Source organism: Ranitomeya variabilis, chromosome 4, assembly GCF_051348905.1.
Source record: "Ranitomeya variabilis isolate aRanVar5 chromosome 4, aRanVar5.hap1, whole genome shotgun sequence".
Classification (NCBI taxonomy): Eukaryota; Metazoa; Chordata; class Amphibia; order Anura; family Dendrobatidae; genus Ranitomeya; species Ranitomeya variabilis.
The window spans coordinates 281559231-281578067 of record NC_135235.1 but is presented as its reverse complement, the minus strand read 5'-3'; the positions used below and the strand labels follow the sequence as shown (position 1 = coordinate 281578067).

At 42.7% G+C, this 18837-nt stretch overlaps 1 protein-coding gene across 6 annotated transcripts in view; it reads left to right on the top strand.

The window, feature by feature from the left end:
* The window catches only part of SAMD11 (sterile alpha motif domain containing 11), a 164613-nt gene that overhangs the window by 50553 nt on the left and 95223 nt on the right, over positions 1-18837 (top strand). For all 6 annotated transcript variants that reach the window (XM_077250034.1, XM_077250033.1, XM_077250038.1 and 3 more), the window contains exon 3: positions 2282-2451. In XM_077250034.1, the coding sequence (XP_077106149.1) occupies positions 2282-2451 (170 nt within the window). The remainder of the gene's footprint in view (positions 1-2281; positions 2452-18837) is intronic.

Below are 18837 nucleotides of genomic sequence, written 5' to 3'. Positions count from 1 at the left end.
TGCTGGTACTGTAAGGCCAGTTTCTCACGTCCTGATATTTCCGGAACCATAAAACCCAGTACCGGAGATATCCGTGTCTGTGTGTCCATGTGTCCGTGTGTGTAATACTTGTGGAGCTCGTGTGGCAACCAAGTGCCAAATCAGTACCACACGTCCCGGCACCTGGGAAACAGCGATACAGTTAGCACTATTTCCTGGCGCCGGGTGCTGAAGACCGCTCTCATCATTCTCCCCTGCTCTGCCGGTGATCAGTGCGAGCAGGTGAGAATGATGAGTTATATTCAACTGATAACAGTGACAGCAGGCGGCAGCTGATTGGACTATTACTCCCATCAGCCTATACCTGCTGCCGCTTATAACAGTGAGAGCAGGCGGCGGCTGATGGGAGTATTCATCAGCCGCCGCCTGCGCCATAAATAAAAAAAATGACTTGGGTTCCCCTGTATTTTTGATAACCAGCCAGGCAAAACTGACAACTGCAGGCTGCAACCCTCAGCTGTCAGCTTCAGCAAGGCTTGTTATCATGAATAGATGGGTCCCCCCGTTAAAAAGGCATGGGGTCCCCCCCATTTTTGATAACCAGCCATGCCAAAGCAAACAGCTGGGGGCTAGTATTTTCAGGCTAGTAACGGGCCATGGATATTGCCCCATCCCCCCCAGCTTAAAAATAGCAGCCCGAAGCCACCCAGAAAAGACAAAGATGTGCCAATTCTAACGCTTTGCCTGGGTCTTCCCACTTGCCCTGTAGCGGTGTCAAGTGGAATTAATATTTGTGAGGTTGATGTCACCTTTGTATTGTCTGGTGACATCAAGCCCACGGATTAGTAATGGAGAGGCGTCTATATAAGACACCTATCCATTGCTAATCCTATAGCTATATGGCAAATAAAGACTCAGCAAGTATCAACAATTTTTATGTGAAATCAAAACAAAACACACTTTGCCATTTTTATTTAAAAATAACAAACCGTTATAATCCCCTAATGCCCATTCCATTGAATCCTTCGTCTCCTGTAATAAAACATCAGTAAAAAAACAACAATATCCCTCACCTGTCAGTCGTTCTGTCCCACGCTGTAATCTATGACTGTGGATAGTTTTCAACCTGGAAGTTTCCAAGATGCGACCGTCCGGGCTGAGATCTACTGTTGAATGAGCTGCTGCGAGCGCAGCATCAGTAACCAACAGTGATATCATCGAGCTTACCTGCGGTCACTGAGGTGCGTTCCCAGCCGGGCTGAACTGCGGTGACCTCAGCACCATGAGAAAAAGTCACTGAGTTCACCACAGTTCAGCTCAGTGAATTCACCACAGTTCACCAAGGGTGCACCAAGCGCCTTTTTGGTTTGAATGCTCATTTTATGCTGACAGACCCCCTCTAAGACATCCACTCTTTAATGTATTATTTGTTGTGGTACATGCCCTCCATATCTTTAAAGATGTGGAATCCTATGCCCTAATATACACTGTATTATACAGAAATGCCTGCATCAGTGGTACCTGATGTCTGTTTGCAATACTTATACATATCTTCAGTCCATGCAGACAAATACTGCCTGCAACCAGTCCCTGGGCATAGTGTATGCCAATATTATCCTTATTTTTCTCAACTTGAAGAGTATCTGTGCTTTTATACAAAACCTGTAGAAAATAAAGTGTTGATGCTGCTGCCTTACCCAACAACAAATATACACTGGTTTTGGTGCACATGTCCTAGAACTGTCCCGATTATTCTTCTCTGTAATCTACCATTCACTTTATGGTTATAGTTATCATCATTCTTTCAGCACAATAGTTACCAGAACTTCCTTTTCACTCACTTTCCAGCATGCATTGACCTTGCCTGTCCTGATCGGAAAGCCTGTCGCTCTGCTATGAATTTATACAGTTTCACAGACAGGAGAGCAGAAAGTAAAAGACCAATCCCAGCTTCCTGTAATCTGTCATGGCTTCTCTGCTGCCAGAGACAGATTGTACTCGACAACAGGCAGGGGACAGAGAGTTACACAGAAGGGAGGCACTTAGTGATCGTCACTTTGTAGCAATTTTTCAAGGGTCAAAGCAACATAATTTGGCATAAAGTAATTTACAGATTGTCTGAAAGTGTATAAATGAAAAAGACACTCTTGAATTATTTTTCAATAGTTTTTGTAAAACATTCTTTGTATTCTTATATGTTCTGCTTGACTTTAAGATTATGTATTAAACATGTAAAAGATCCGATGATGAAAACTTGCTCGTCAGAATACTTCAGCGTTTGTCTTTTCTCCTCCTTGCACAGAATCGGGGACGACTAGCTGAGAAAAGAACTATCCCACTTCCACCTAGCAGAATACCGAAAAAGGAACCCTGTTCTGTGTTCTCCCCAGGGGAGGAGAGTCCCAAAGGCAATGGAGAAATCCAGACTCTAAAGCTGGAAGAGGATCTGCACATTAGTATCATGAAAAGAAGGTACATGTCCTAACGAGACGCGGCGTTTAACAAGCTTCCAGTGCCCCTGGGGTAGAGGCTTTGAACAGCCGTCATGTGTGGGCTCATTTTGGCTGATTCCTCCCTCAAGCTGGCAACATTTTCACGGAAACAGGATCAGTTTGTGCCTTTTGGACAGCACCTGCTGCATTCACTGATCCCGTCCCAGCAGGAGACAGGGCAGCCCTGCTCTCCTAATCTTGTGAAGTCTGAGGGTGGGAGAACGTGTCTGCTCCGCAGATACAAGTCTCGCCCCTATTCCCATATTATAACCCAGGCACAGACGATTAGGCTCTTTGCTATTAATCTTTCTCCGGTTGCAGGGTTTGCCATGATTTAGTGAAACCTTGATAAATTGCTTTTCTCCATGTCTGAAATAAAGTTCATTTGTCTGTGCTCGTATAGAACCGTTTTATTCCTTAGTGATATACAGTAATCATTCATATCAGTCCTGGTGCCCGTTGGGGCTCACGGCATAATGTCCCAATCTTGAAGTCCATATGATAAAGCTATTTGACTTAAACCCTGTACCAATCACATATTTTGGGCAGGTGAGAAAAAGCTGATGAGTCCAGATATCGCCATTGCAAATCAGGGACCTAGCTCTGCAAGTCACCAATGCTGACCATTCAGCCTCCATGCTGCCAAAAGTTTGCCCTTCGCACAGTCTTAAGGCCCCTATATACATTGGTTCAGTTGGGTGACAGCTGTCTCTCCCAACCTTCCCAAGCATGATCGTTCATGACACTTGCGGACACAGACAAAAAAGGGCTCCATGCAGCAGTATTTGGGCGCTTTGCAGCCCAAGAGCTCATCGTAATGCAAAATTCCACTTGCTTTGGAAGTAGAAATGGGTCCCCTTACTTCTTGGGGTCCCTGTGCAAATGCACTGGTTGCATCATTGATATGTCCACCCCTGGTTCATGTATTTTCAACTTTTCAATGTTGCATGGATCGAAGTTTTGCAATGTGACACTTTCTATAACCTGCACCAATGTTCCTAAATTGGGTGGTCGGATGGAAGAAAGCGTTTGGGTGGTACGGTAAATCACAGAGGACCATATTAGACCAGTTAGCAATTTTAGAACTGATAGGTAAACAGGAATGACCTGCCACCCACATTTTCATGAACATTTGCTTTGTTTGGATCAGTCTTATTGAATGGGTTGAACTGGGTTAAATGAAAAGTGAGTGATGACTTAAAAGAGCGCCGCTCATGTCTACAACTTGTTACAGGTATTGCAGCAGCAGAGCCCCATTTATTTTGATGGAGCCGTGCTGCAATACCAGGCATAAACTGTGAACAGCTGGTGGCGCTGTTGCTGGAAGAAATCATTTACTATAATTCCACATGCACCAGATCTAAATCTAAGACTCTGAAACGACATCAAGACTATGACAAAACTGTGTCCCAAGCCTTCTGTCTACCCGCCCGTATTCGACTTGCTTGCTTAGTCGAGGATTTAATGGCATTATTGAGACGGGCCTGCTCTCCTCCGTCCACGGATCTGGTGACGTCATCCGGGACTGTCTGCTCGCCTTCAGTGCGGTAGCAGTGACCCTTGAGATTTATTGAATAATGATAGTGGAGCGATCCTTCCTGGCGCCAGCCGGATGATTCACACTTAACACAGGGAGATGTCAATGGACACTGACACACACCTGAGAGTCATAGGATGTATGACGGTGTGACGCGGAGGTCGGCGTCGTAAAACATCGGCCAGTAAAAAGGAAAAGCCGAATCTGAATCTAAAATTAAACGGGAGACCTTAATACATATCAGGCTTCTAGATTGTATCCAACCACTGCACAACACGTTTAGGGGGTCCGGTAAACTCAGGGGGCCTTATTAGTGAAGTCGCCACTTTATACTAATAAATTAGAGGGTATTATCTGCAACTCACATTTTAAAGGGGTTGTCCACTTTTGGGGACAATTTTTTTTATTTTACGTTAATATATGTAACTAGATGGTGGCCCAATTCTAACGCATCGGGTATTCTAGAATATGCATGTCCACGTAGTATATTGCCCAGCCACGTAGTATATTGCCCAGTCACGTAGTATTTTGCCCAGCCACTTAGTATATTGCCCAGCCACGTAGTATATTGACCAGCCACGTAGTATATTGGCCAGCCACGTAGTATATTGCCCAGTCACGTAGTATATTGCCCAGTCACGTAGTATTTTGCCCAGTCACGTAGTATATTGCCCAGCCACGTAGTATATTGCCCAGCCACGTAGTATATTGCCCAGCCACGTAGTATATTGCCCAGTCACGTAGTATATTGCCCAGCCACGTAGTATATTGCACAGCGACGGAGTATACAGCACAGAGCCACGTAGTATACAGACTTAAAATAAAAAATAAACATATACTCACCTTCCGAAGGCCCGTTGAAGTCCTGGTTCTGTGTGTGGTGCACACGGCAGCTTCCGGTCCCAGGGTTGGTATGAGCGCAGGACATGTGATGACGTCGCGATCACATGACCGTGACGTCATGGCAGGTCCTTCTCGCATACCATACTTGGCACCGGAACCTGCCGCTTGCATGGAGCGGTTACCGGAGCGTCGCGAGGATCGGGAAAGGCGGCGAAAGGTGAGTATATAATGATTTTTTAATTATTTTTAACATTAGATCTTTTTACTATTGATGCTGCATAGCCTAGGCAGCATCAATAGTAAAAATTTGGTTGCACAGGGTTAATAGCAGCATTAATGGAGTGCGTTATACCGCGTAATAAGGCTCAGCGCTGCGATTAACCCTGTGTGAGCGCTGACTGGAGGGGATTATGGAGCGGGAACTGACTGCGGGAGGAAGGAGCGGCCATTTTGGCGCCTGACTGTGCCCGTCGCTGATTGGTCGTGGCTGTTTTGCCGCGACCCATCAGTGAGTTGGATTTCCGTGACAGACAGAGGCCGTGAGCAATGAATATCCGTGACAGACAGACAGACAGAAGGACAGACAGAAAGACGGAAGTGACCCTTAGACAATTATATAGTAGATGGGGGCCAAAAATCATTTTTACAATTGGGTCTCGTAAAGTTTTTTGCATCAGTTGACTTCTGTAGCCTCTGTGATGTACCGTGTACTGCTGGCCGCAGAAGCAGTAAACCGAGAATCCTGTCAGTGAGAGCGTTTATAACTGTTATCTTATCTTATTTTTTTTCTCACCTCCCCTCAGCTCAGTTTTGACCACAGACCACAGTAAAGTTGAGTCCTGAAAGCCAAACAATGCAAATATTTAATTAAACGGAATTTTTACCCCAAATACATGTATTTAACTAACAACAAATAAATGTTCCCAGAGGAGGACTACACCTTCAGATTGTTTAAACATTAAAGGAAATCTGCCAGCAGGTTTTTGCTATGTAATCTGACAGCAGCATGATGCAGGGACGGAGACCCTGATTCCAGTGATGTATCACTTAGTTTACTGAGTGCAGCAGTTATGATAGAATTACAGTTTTCTCTACTGCAGATCTAGCAGAGCTGGGAATGCTGAATTCAGTATAACTCGCCCACATCATTGATTGGCTGCTTTTGAGAGCTTCCAATCAGTAGTGGGGGTGTGGATTACTAGGAGACTCAAGACATATATTCCTGTATTGATAATCTCCTGCTGATAAAATGCTGATTTTATTTAAACAGCAAAACACGGCCTTGTAAGTGACACATCACTGGAATCAAAGTCATTGCGCCTACATCATGCTGCTTTCAGATTACATAGCAAAAAACTTCTGACATAGTCCCTTTAGCTTTGATTGGATCAAGTCTCATTAAAGGGTTTGAACTGGGTTACAAGAAACTTGACATGGCTTGATGTCTTTAAAAAAACAAACAGTGCCATTCTTGTCTACTGGTTGGTATTGGAATTGCAGTTCAGTCCCATTTACTTCAGTAGACCAAGGCTGCAATACTGGACATAACAGCCGGTGGCGCTACTATTGGAAGACAGCAGCCATGCTTTTCTAATTTCCTTTATCTCTGTTTACATTAATTAATCGTCATTAAAATATTATAGGAACCTTTTTTTTCCCACCCTTTTTTTTTATAGCCAACTTGTGTCATCAGTCCGTGCTCGGTCTCAAGTTAGATCTGCTAAACGATGACTTGGCCCAGTTGTGAAAACCTTGTAATTAAATCACATCAAAGTCACTCGAAACTAAATAGAAAAGAATTTAATTGAGTTCAATGTTATGATTTGAAATTTGCATGAGATTTCACCTCGAGAGACTGGAATGTAATTTAATTGCATCGCAGCCAAATCTCCTTTTATTAAATCTTGCTATTAGTATAGGCGCTGGTTATCTCAGACTGCCCTGCCCCTGCAAAGTGGGAGGCAGAGAAGTCTACGCTGGCTGTGATTGAGGTGAAAAAATCCCCTGAAATTGGGCTTCATGGAACAGATATCCAAGTGATACGTAGAATTGTTATTCACTTTTTTCTGCATCTCTTCTGTTTCCCCCCATCTCCTGCCCCAGTGTTGTAGCTTCCTGCACAATGGCTGGCTGGGTTTTTGTTTTTTTTTGCAGGGAAAATCTGTGAAATCAGTTATCCTTATTCCATGAACAGCTTCATAGACTATAATGGATAATTAGTTCTATCCATGAAAAATCCGGTTATACGTGAAAAACTGACGTCTATTTTTTTTATCAATGTGGTGCATAATATTTGCATCCTTTTTTAGTCTGTGTCCATTTTTACCATCAGTGTTGAATCTTTCTCGTTAAAAATTACAAAAATAAACTAATTTTTTTCCCAAACTCCTCCTTTAGTTAATGGCAAAGTAAATGGGCCCTCCATAAAAAAAAAAACCCTCAGCACAAGGATGGCATCTGTACTGCTGTCCGTTTTTGGAGGACACCATTGGACAAGTAAACAGAACCAGAACGCTATAATGTGTGCTAGCCTTAACCAAAGAAATGGATTTCACACGTACGTGAAAAATAGACGTGATGGGGCCTATGGGTGGGGTCACTGATTATACAATGGAAAGGTAAAGCCTCATTCAGACGTCTGATTTTTGTGTATGATTGTTATCTATGGTTTCCACGGATACCTATCTGTGATAGTCTATGGGTTCATTCACATGTTCGTCATTTTTCCCGGACTGTTTTAGGGGTCTGCTGGAAATATTAGATATGTCTGATTTTGATCCGAGGGACGGAGTCAATCGGAAATGCAAGTCTATGGGTCCGTAAAAAAAACGAAACGCACTTGGATGACATCTGAATTCAGACCGATTTTTTTTCTGACTGTGAGAAAGGAGAAACGTTTGTTTTCTTCATGTGCGAGAAAAACAGATGACACATGGACCAAACTCTGATAAAAATAATCTGTCCGTTTTTCTCATACGTGAGAAAAACTAACTTCTGAATGATGCCTAGTTCATTGCTCAGCGTTATAAGACCTGGAGGTGGTTATCTTTCAACCTAATACTCCACTAATACACCTTAGGCCCCCTTTACATTTCCGTATAAAATCGGTACCAGGAAAAAATAGTACCGGTGTCATCCGTGTGCCATCTGTGTGTCATTAGTATACCGTCCGTATGTCATCAGTATGCCATCAGTGTGCCATCAATATGCCATCTGTGTGTCACCAGTATGCCATCTGTGTGTCATCAGTGTGCCATTTGTGTCATCAGTGTGCCATCTGTGTGTCATCAGTGTGCCATTTGTGTCATCAGTGTGCCATCTGTGTGTCATCAGTGTGCCTTCTGTATGCCATCAGTGTGCCATCAGTATGCCATCTGTGTGTCATCAGTATGCAATCTGTGTGTCATCAGTATGCCATCAGTGTGCCATCAATAGGCCATCTGTGTGTCATCAGTATGCAATCTGTGTGTCATCAGTATGCAATCTGTGTGTCATCAGTATGCCATCAGTGTGCCATCAATAGGCCATCTGTGTGTCATCAGTATGCCATCAGTGTGCCATTTGTGTGTCATCAGTGTGCCATCAATAGGCCATCAGTGTGTCATCAGTGTGCCATCAGTGTGCAATCAATAGGCCATCAGTGTGCCATCAGTGTGCCATCAATAGGCCATCAATAGGCCATCAGTGTGTCATCTGTGTGCCATCTGTGTGTCATCAGTATGCCGTCAGTGTGTCGATATAGATCAAGAATTAGCAACCTGCGGTACCCCAACTGTGTCTATCATGGAGTGCTGAGAGTTGTAGTTCCTGAACAGCTGGAGCGACAATGATTTACGAGTTTGGGTGACTTGAGATCTTCTGATTTGATTTCCTTATTAGTAATCTGGTTTATCGTTATTGGAGATGCGGTTGAACTATAAGATACATTTGTATGTGTAATATTTAGTCAGTTGCCTAAATAATAAAAAACTAAACTAAAAACTTCACGTCCTCATTACATCAATTAACGCCAACGTAATTGACGAGTTCCTTTCCACAATGCCGCAGTTTGGGGACGGCAGGTGCGCTTTAAGAGCAACGCTTTCCCATTAAACATCAAAGTAGGATGGGCGATATATTACATTTGGACATTTTAACTGCTTGTGAAGCAATGTAGTAGCTGCCTTTGGGGCTGAAGCTTGGCAGCAGCAACGAGGAGGGGAAGACCACACATAGAGATGATTACCAAGTAAATTGTGCTCCTTGGGTGGATGCCGTAAATGAAATGATGATATGCTAACAAGCCAGGTATTAAAAGTTCCTTCCCTTGTGCTCCAGGTCCCTGTACTCACTCGGCACCGTCACCTCCGGCGCAATATACTGGAACGTGTTCGCCCCAAACCTCAGGTTTATTCTAGAAACCACACATTTTGGAAGCAACAACGTAACTTGACGTGTTTTCGGGAAATTCTTTTCTTTTTTTTTTTTTTTTGCTTCCGCAACTAGAGTCAAGCGAAGAGAACCACACACGAAAAAACACTTGATATTTCCTGACAGACTCGCAGTGGAAAGCCTATATGTGCTTGGTACTTCATCCTGGCGTAGTTCGTGGCGTGACAACCACACAAATCTCCGCGGAGAAAGTTCTGATGTCACCACCGTCAGAGTAATGAGGTCGCTAGATGCCAGATAGCGCCTAGTGCATAATACACATCTTGGGACACAACTTGACACATGACGGATGTGTCCCCGGCAGCGTTCGCCGCTCTCCAGGCTGTTCTTCCATTATACGAGTCGGTGTGTGGGTCACATCTATAGGGGACTCGGCCAGTGAAATGTAAAAAAATGAAGTGTGCAATATCCTACAAGTTTGAGGGGATCATTTAGAAAAATCGGTGTGGTCCTTGTGTGGGAATAGCTTTAAAAAAGAAGCTTTGATCAGAAAATTGTTTAAATCAGGCTTTTATGTTACATAACGTATATCACAAAAGTGATATTTTTGTAATTCTTTTATTATATCTTTTCATGGGACAACACTGAAGATCTGACACTTTGAGACAATGTAAAGTAGTCCGTGTACAGCTTGTATAACAGTGTAAAGTTGGTGTGCTATCTAAATAACTCAACACACAGCCAGTAATGTCTAAACCACTGGCGGCAAAAGTGAGTACACCCCTAAGTGAAAATGGTCAAATTGTGCCCAATTAGCCATTTTCCCTCCCTGGTGTCATGTGACTCATTAGTGTTACAAGGTCTCAGGTATGGATGGGGAGCAGGTGTGTAGAATATGGTGTTTTCGCTCTCACACTTTCTCATACTGGTCACTGGAAGCTCAACATGGCGCCTCATGGCAAAGAACTCTCTGAGGATCTGAAAAAAAAAAAAAAAGAATTGTTCCACTTAAAGATGGCTGAGGCTATAAGAAGATTACCAACACCCTGACACTGAGCTGCAGGCCGGTGGCCAAGACCATACAGCAGTGTAACAAGACAGGTTCCACTCAGAATTGGCCTCGCCATGGACGACCAAAGAAGCTGAGTGCACTCACAATAGATGTAGGAGTTCGGCCACCATTGTTGCAGAGGTTACAGGGATGGGGTGTCCCGCCTGTCAGTGCTCAGACCATACGCCGCACACTGTATCATATTGGTGTGCATGGCTGTCTTCCCAGAAGGAAGCCTCTTCACATGATGCACAAGAAAGCCCACAAACCGTTTGCTGAAGACAAACAGACTAAGGACAGGGATTACTGGAACCTCGTCCTATGGTTTGATGAGACCAAGATAAACTTATTTGATTCAGATGGTGTCAAGCCTGTGTGACAACAACCAGGTGAGGAGTACAAAGACAAGTGTGTACTGCCTACAATCAAGCATGGTGGTGGGAGTGTCATGCTGCATGAGTGCTGCCGGCTGTTGGGAGCTACAGTTCATTGAGTGAAGGATGAATGCCAACATGTACTGTGACATACAGAAGCAGAGCATGATCCCCTCCCTTCAGAAACTGGGCCACAGGGCAGTATTCCAACATAACGACTCAAAACACACATATAAGACCACCATTGCCTTGCTAAAGAAACTGAAGGTAAAGGTGCTGGACTGACCAAGCATGTATCCAGACCAAAACCCTAATGAGCATCTGTGGGGCATCCTCAAATGGAAAAGGAGGAGCACAAAGTTTCCCAACATCCACCAGCTCCGTTATGTCATCATGGAGGTGTGGAAGAGGATTCCAGTGGCAAACGGAGAAGCTCTAGTAAACTAGATGTACAAGAGATGTAAGGCAGTGCTGGAAAATAATTGTGGTCGCGCAAAATATTAACACTTTGGACGTGTCATATCTTCAGTGTTGTCCCGTGATTATATATAATAAAATATTTACAAAAATGTGAGGGGTGTTATAACTAGTGTTGAGCGATACCTTCCGATATGCAAAGGTATCGGTATCAGATTGGATCGGCCGATACCGGCAAAATATCGGATCTCGCCGATACCCGATAACAATGCATATCAATGGGACACAAAATATCGGAATGGTTCCCAGGTTCTGGAGGAGAGGAAACTCTCCTTCAGGCCCTGGGATCCATATTCATGTATAAAATAAAGAATAAAAATAAAAAATATTGATATACTCACCCCTCCGGCGGCCCCTGCTCTTAGCGGTGCCTCCGTTCTTAAGAATGCAGAGTTAAGGACCTTCGATGACGTCGCGGCTTGTGATTGGTCGCGTGACCGCTCATGTGACCGCTCACGCGACCAATCACAAGCCGCGACGTCATCGCAGGTCCTAAACTCACTGCATTCTTAGGAACGGAGGCTGCTGGTTACATCGCTAAGGTCCAGGGTCCGCCGGAGGGGTGAGTATATCCATATTTTTTATTTTAATTCTTTATTTTTTACATGAATATGGATCCCAGGGCCTAATGGAGAGTCTCCTCTCCTCCAGACCCTGGGAACCATACGGAACTTCCGATTCCGAATATATATATATATATATATATATATATATATATATATATATATATATATTGCTCAAAAAAATAAAGGGAACACGAATATCCCACATCCTAGATATCACTGAAAGAAATATTCCAGTAGTAAATCTTTATTCATTACATAGTGGAATGTGTTGGGAACAATAAAACCTAAAAATGATCAACGTGAATCACAACTACTATCCCTGGAGGTCTGGAGTTGGAATGATGCTCAAAATCAAAGTGGAAAATTAAGTTACAGGCTGATCCAAGATCAGTGGAAATACCTCAAGACAAGGATGATGATGCTCAGTAGTAGGCCACCACGTGCCTGTATGATCTCTTTACAACACCTGGGCATGCACCTGATGAGGCGACGGATGGTCTCCTGAGGGATCTCCTCCCAGACCTGGACTAAAGCATCCGCCAACTCCTGGACAGTCTGTGGTGCAATGTGACATTAGTGGATGGTGCGAGACATGATGTCCCAGATGTGTTCAATTAGATTCAGGTGTGGGGAACGGGCGGACCAGTCCATAGCTTCAATGCCTTCATCTTGCAGGAACTGCTGACACACTCCAGCCACATGAGGTCTGGCATTGTCCTGCATTAGGAGGAACCCAGGGCCAACCGCACCAGCATATGGTCTCACAAGGGGTCTGAGGATCTCATCTCGGTACCTAATGGCAGTCAGGCTACCTCTGGCGAGCACATGGAGGGCTGTACGGCCCTCCAAAGAAATGCCACCCCACACCATTACTGACCCCCATCTGTGGACATCGGGCACTCAGGCCATCCTCATGGAGTCGGTTTCTAACCGTTTGTGTAGACACATGCACATTTGTGACCTGCTGGAGGTCATTTTGCAGGGCTCTGGCAGTGCTCCTCCTGTTCCTCCTTGCACAAAGGCTGAGTTAGCGGTCCTGCTGCTGGGTTGTTGCCCTCCTACAGAAACCTTCACGTCTCCTGGTAGTGCCTCCAGCCTCTGGACACTACGCTGACACACAGCAAACCTTGCCACAGCTCGCATTGATGTGCCGTCCTGGATGAGCTGCACTACCTGAGCCACTTGTGTGGGTTGTAGAGTCCGTCTCATGCTACCACAAGTGTAAAAGCACAACCAACATTCAAAATCAAAAGTGACCAAAACATCAGCCAGAAAGCATTGGTACTGAGATGTGGTCTATGGTCCCCACCTGCAGAACCACTCTTTTATTGAGGGTGTCTTAATAATTGCCAATAATTTCCATCTGTTGTCTATTCTATTTGCACAACAGCATGTGAAATTGATTGTCAAACAGTGTTGCTTCCTAAGTGGACAGTTTGATTTCACAGAAGTTTGATTTACTTGGAGTTAGATTCTGTTTTTAAAGGGGACCTGTCATCCCCCCCCCCCCCAGGCGTTTGTAACTGAAAGAGCCACCTTGTGCAGCAGTAATGCCCTTTGGAGGGCCGTATATAATTCCACATGTGTTAATTCGCAGTTTTGATGCCTCCAGTGTGAATGTACAATTTTCATAGTCACGAAAATACAGAAAGATCTTTGTGTCCAAACTTTTAGTCTGTACTGTGTGTGTGTGTGTGTGTGTGTGTGTGTGTGTGTGTGTGTATATATATATATATATATATATATATATATATATATATGTGTATGTGTATATATATATATATACATATATATATATATATATATATATATATATATATATATATATATATATATATATATGTATACACTATGTTCCAAATTATTATGCAACTGACATTTTTCTCGGATTTTCCTAAATGGTCGGTGCAAGTGACAGTCAGTCTAATAAAAGTAATCACCCGTTAGAGTATACATCGAATTTTATTGAAGAAACCTCCCAATGATAACAGTATAATCTCCAAAATGAATAAAAACTTAAAATGCACTGTTCCAAATTATTAAGCACAGTGGAATTTCTAAACATTTGATATGTTTTAAAGAACTGAAAATGCTCATTTGTGGAATTTGCAGCATTAGGAGGTCACATTAACTGAACAAAAATGCTATTTAACTCCAAAACATCCTAACGGGCCAAGTTACATGTTAACATAGGAACCCTTCTTTGATATCACCTTCACAATTCTTCCATCTGTTGAACTTGTTAGTTTTTGGAGAGTTTCTGCTTGTATTTCTTTGCATGAAGTCGGAATAGCCTCCCAGAGCTGCTGTTTTGATGTGACCTGCCTCCCACACTCATAGATCTTTTGCTTGATGATACTCCAAAGGTCCCCTATAGGGTTGTGGTCAGGGGAAGATGGTGGCCACACCATGAGTTTAACTCCTTTTATGCCCATAGCAGCCAATGAGGTATTCTTTGCAGCATGAGATGGTGCATTGTCAGCATGAAGATGATTTTGCTCCTGAAGGCACATTTCTGCTTTTTATACCATGGAGGAAAGTTGTCAGTCAGAAACTCTAGACAGTATACTTTGCAGAGGTCATTTTCACACCTTCAGGAACCTTAAAGGGCCCTACCAGCTGTTTCTCCATGATTCCGGCCCAAAACATGACTCCTCCACCTCCTTGCTGACGTTGCAGCCTTGTTGGGACATGGTGGCCATCCACCAACCATCCACTACTCCATCCATTTGGACCATCCAGGGTTGCTCAACGCTTATCAGTAAACAAGACTGTTTGGAAATTAGTCTTCATGTATGTTTGGGCCCACTGCAACCATTTCTGCTTGTGAACACTGTTTAAGGGTGGCCGAATTGTAGGTTTATGCACCACAGCAAGCCTTTGAAGGAGCCTACACCTTGAGGTTCGAGGGACTCCACAGGCACCAGCAGCTTCAAATATCTGTTTGCTGCTTTGTAATGGCTTTTTAGCAGCTGCTCTCTTAATCCGATGAACTTGCCTGGCAGAAATCTTCCTCATTATGCCTTTATCAGCATAAACACATCTGTGCTCGGATACAGCCACAAATCTCTTAACACTACGATGATAACTCAGTTTTCGGGAAACTTCTAATGTTTTCATCCCTTCACCAAGGCATTGCACTATTTGATGCTTTTCAGCAGCAGAGAGATCCTTTTTCTTTCCCATGTTACTTGAAAACTGTGACCTTCTTAATAATGTGGAACATCATTTTTAAGTAGTTTTCCTTTAATTAGAATCACCTGGAAAACCAATTATCACATGTGTTTAAGATTGATTTCAGTGATACATTGAGCCCTGAGACACAATACCATCCACGAGTTTATTTGAAAAACAAAACAATTAAATCTTTATGACACTTAAATCCAATTTGCATAATAATTTGGAACACAGTGTATATATATTTTATTTTTATTTTTTTAAGTTAAAAAATAAATCTTGCAATTTTCACACTGGCCACTGGGGCTTTTTTTAGACTTTTAACTTTCTGTTGTTTCAGAAAACAATGCATGTACATTACAAAACCTGAGGCAGAAACAAAATGAACATATACCATGCTGTAAGTAAATAAGTGAACACAATAATGCATATAAACAACATAGGGTACTTGGTAAACATTGTTTTTGATCAAAAAAGGTGTAAAAACTGTCCCACCAGCATCCAGGTGTACACAAATTGGGATGGTCCTAACTATTACAGGTCAGGACCATCCCGATTTGGGTACACCCTGACACTAGTGGGATGTACTTTACGCTTTTTTTTTATCACAATATATGTTCATTTTGTTTCTGTCTTAGGTTTTGTCAGTTTAATGGCCAGTGTGAACACGCTCCTATTTGCATGCATACCAACTGTACTCCAGTTCATTTTTTTCAGTTAAATACATGTACATTAGCCACAGTGAACAGACTCTGACCCTACCTTTTGAAATTAAGCAACTAATGTGCGGGTGCAGAAGTGATTGTGAGGAGAAATGAAGCAGGGACATCGTCTATTGGTATTGGTGGATCCTGTTATCGGCTGTGTATAGAGGTGTTACCCGTCATTGTGATCCTGCCTCTGATGATAATGACCCTGCTGAAAACTCTTTCTGAAAGGACAGGTAATATGGGTCTTAAAACCTCTTCTGGCTAGTGTAAAAGTTCTAAAATCACATTAAAAAAAAAAAAAAAAAAAAAAAAATCGTTTTTGTTACAAAAAAAATTTGGCCAATTTATTTATTTTTTTTTTAGAAATAAATATAATGAAAATTAATTTCAACCATGGGTCATTTTCTGATGACAGATTCCCGTTAAAATGTAAACCATGTCTAGTCAAAAGGTGTTTTTTTTTTTTTACTATGTTGAGGATTTAATTATATTCCATATGTTTTGTCCTAATGAGAGTTGTAGTCACAGGAGTACTGGCATGTCTGCTGCTGACTATCATAGAGTATCAGGGTAACATGGACACCGTCTGGCTAGCCTTTTGGTCTGGGCTAATGCCAGCATGTCATCCGATCTCCCTCCTCATTGCCAGACGGAACAGATGGCCTTTACTAGAGCTACAGTCACATCTGCCCCTTCTCTTTAACCTTTTGCTATCCTTCATTCCTGTCCCAACCCTGTATTAATATGATCCCCCCTTGGACTGGAGCTTTGAGTGTCTGAGCCGCCACTTTGCTGCCTCTTGAAACACATAAAGGAGGCAGGGGAATATCGAAACCAATTAAAGGACGCGGGGGGGGGGGGGGTCACATCTTGGGGGGGGCAGCACATGTTCATAAGAAACATCGGTATTTGGGGCAAATTCTTAATAGCTTCTCTTTAATATAGTGAAAAGGCATCTCCAAGATTTGGTATTTTGTTGTAGGTTTGTGTTCTGTGGTTTTGGCCTACAGTTCTATCACAGAAGATAATCTTTCCATATTTAGGGGTTAGCAAGGCCAGCGGTGTCACATCTTTCAATATCTGCTGGCTGTCATTCGCAAGTGGTAGGTATAGCACACCTGCCCTATTCGTTGACCAGACCCAACGAGACTCATTTCTTCATGGAATAGGACAGGTGGGTGATACCTGTCGCTTGTGCATATTCATTAGATTAGGAGATTTGCAGGATATCTGGCAAATATTGGAAGATGTGACGTCTGCCGCCCAGCTCATCTCCTGATGTGGAAGTGTGTGGATGAGACATATTACCCTGCTAAGTGATTATCTAAGGGTAAACCATGTATTAAAAATAATAAAAAGTAATTACTCACCCATTTGAAACACTTCAGCACTCCAGCGCCACTAATTAGTGGTCCAAACGGTGGTGATGCTTATCACTGCAGAAGCAGTATTTTAAATAACTAATTTTTATTTTATATTTCTATAATTTGTGTTTCTTTTCCATTTAATAAGTTCTGTGTAGTTTTTCTCAACTAAGTACTATTGATGAGTGAGTGTACTCGTTGCCCGGGTTTTCCCGAGCACGCTCGGGTGACCTCCGAGTATTTGTTATTGCTCGGAGATATAGTTTTCGTCACCTCAGTTACATGATTTACGGCTTCCAGATATGCTGAATACATGTGAGGAATGCCTGTTTGTTAGGGAATTCCCACATGTATTCAGCGTATCTGGAAGCCGTAAATCATGCAACTGAGGCGATGAAAACTATATCTCCGAGCAATAACAAGTACTCGGAAGTCACCCGAGCAACGAGTACACTCGCTCATCACTACTAAGTACCCTAAATAGCCAGTGATTCTTAACTAAGTACCCTAAGTACCCAATGCTTCTTGACTAAGTAAACTAAGTACCCAGTGCTTATTGAAGTATCCTAAATACCTATTGCTTATTGACTAAGTCCCTTAAGTACACAGTGCTTCTTGACTAAGTAACCTAAGCACCCAGTGCTTATTGACTAAGTACCCTAAATACCTAGTGCTTCTTGACTAAGTACCCTAAATACCCAGTGCTTCTTGACTAAGTACTCTAAATACCTATTGCATATTGACTAAGTGCCCTAAATACCCAGTGCTTCTTGACTAACTACCCTAAGTACCCTGAGCTGCTTAGCTAATTGCTCTCAACTTAAATCACTGTGGAGCACCCCAAGAGTATGATCGTTCCCTGTGCAGAAAGTTAAGAACAAGATATAAAGACATTGCATGTACCATCTTAGGATGTGACTTTTACTCTCTTGGCTAGGCTCTTGAAGGCCCCCATAGATTGGACACATGGATACAATGTGGTTATAACCACATTTTGGAAAAAAGTGTAATCACTTTTTCATGGAAATTAAAATGTTATCTGTATTCCCCAAATTCTAGGTACTGTGTAATTAGTCGTTCTCCCATCTGGCCCTTTATCTGCTATTCTGCCGTTCTTGTCTATACTAGTCAGATCATCTGACGACATTTTACTTGTCATCTGTTAACAACCTCACTCAAGGGTGTGGAGTATAAAAAAAAAAAATGTGCGTCCATGCCTAAGTGCAGAAAGTCTTAATTTTCTTTGGCCGTTGAGGAAGTGAATAGAATAATGCTGATGAATGACTTGGGGTTGTCAGGAGCAGCCGATAATGAAGGGATTTATTTACCTATTATCAGACTGTCAGTCCTATGTCAGGTTGCAGGCTGTGCACATGGTACTGTGCCGTCACCTATTTATCCTTGTTAGTTTTTTTTTTTATTTTAATGATACTTTTTTTTTTTAATCTGCTTTTAGATCTATAGATTGAATGCTGGTTTTGTTAGAATATCCATCCCATCCCCCATTCTAGCCGATCACAAAACATATCTTTGGAGTAACCATGGGTAAGGGGGGCAAATCTGAAAGGCTTCAGATGCAATGAGAAAGAGACATCGGCTCATTTCTTGTAGAAAAAGGATAGTTTTCAATCTTGCGCGAAAATATTGATAGTTTGTGTATTTTTTCACATTTTCTGTTCTATAGGCGACGCCATGTTTTCTTAACTGTTGCACTTTTCTACACTCCCGCCGTCCTTTATAAGCAACTCAAACAGCAGCATTAGGAGGCCACTGTGCGGAAATGATAGGAGCTCTAGGAAGGGCGAATCTTCATGTAGGCGGCACAAGCAGCCGCTTGCCACCTGCTGCCCCTGCTTGATTAGTTTAGAGCGATGTTAGGAGCCGCAACTTGGGTTT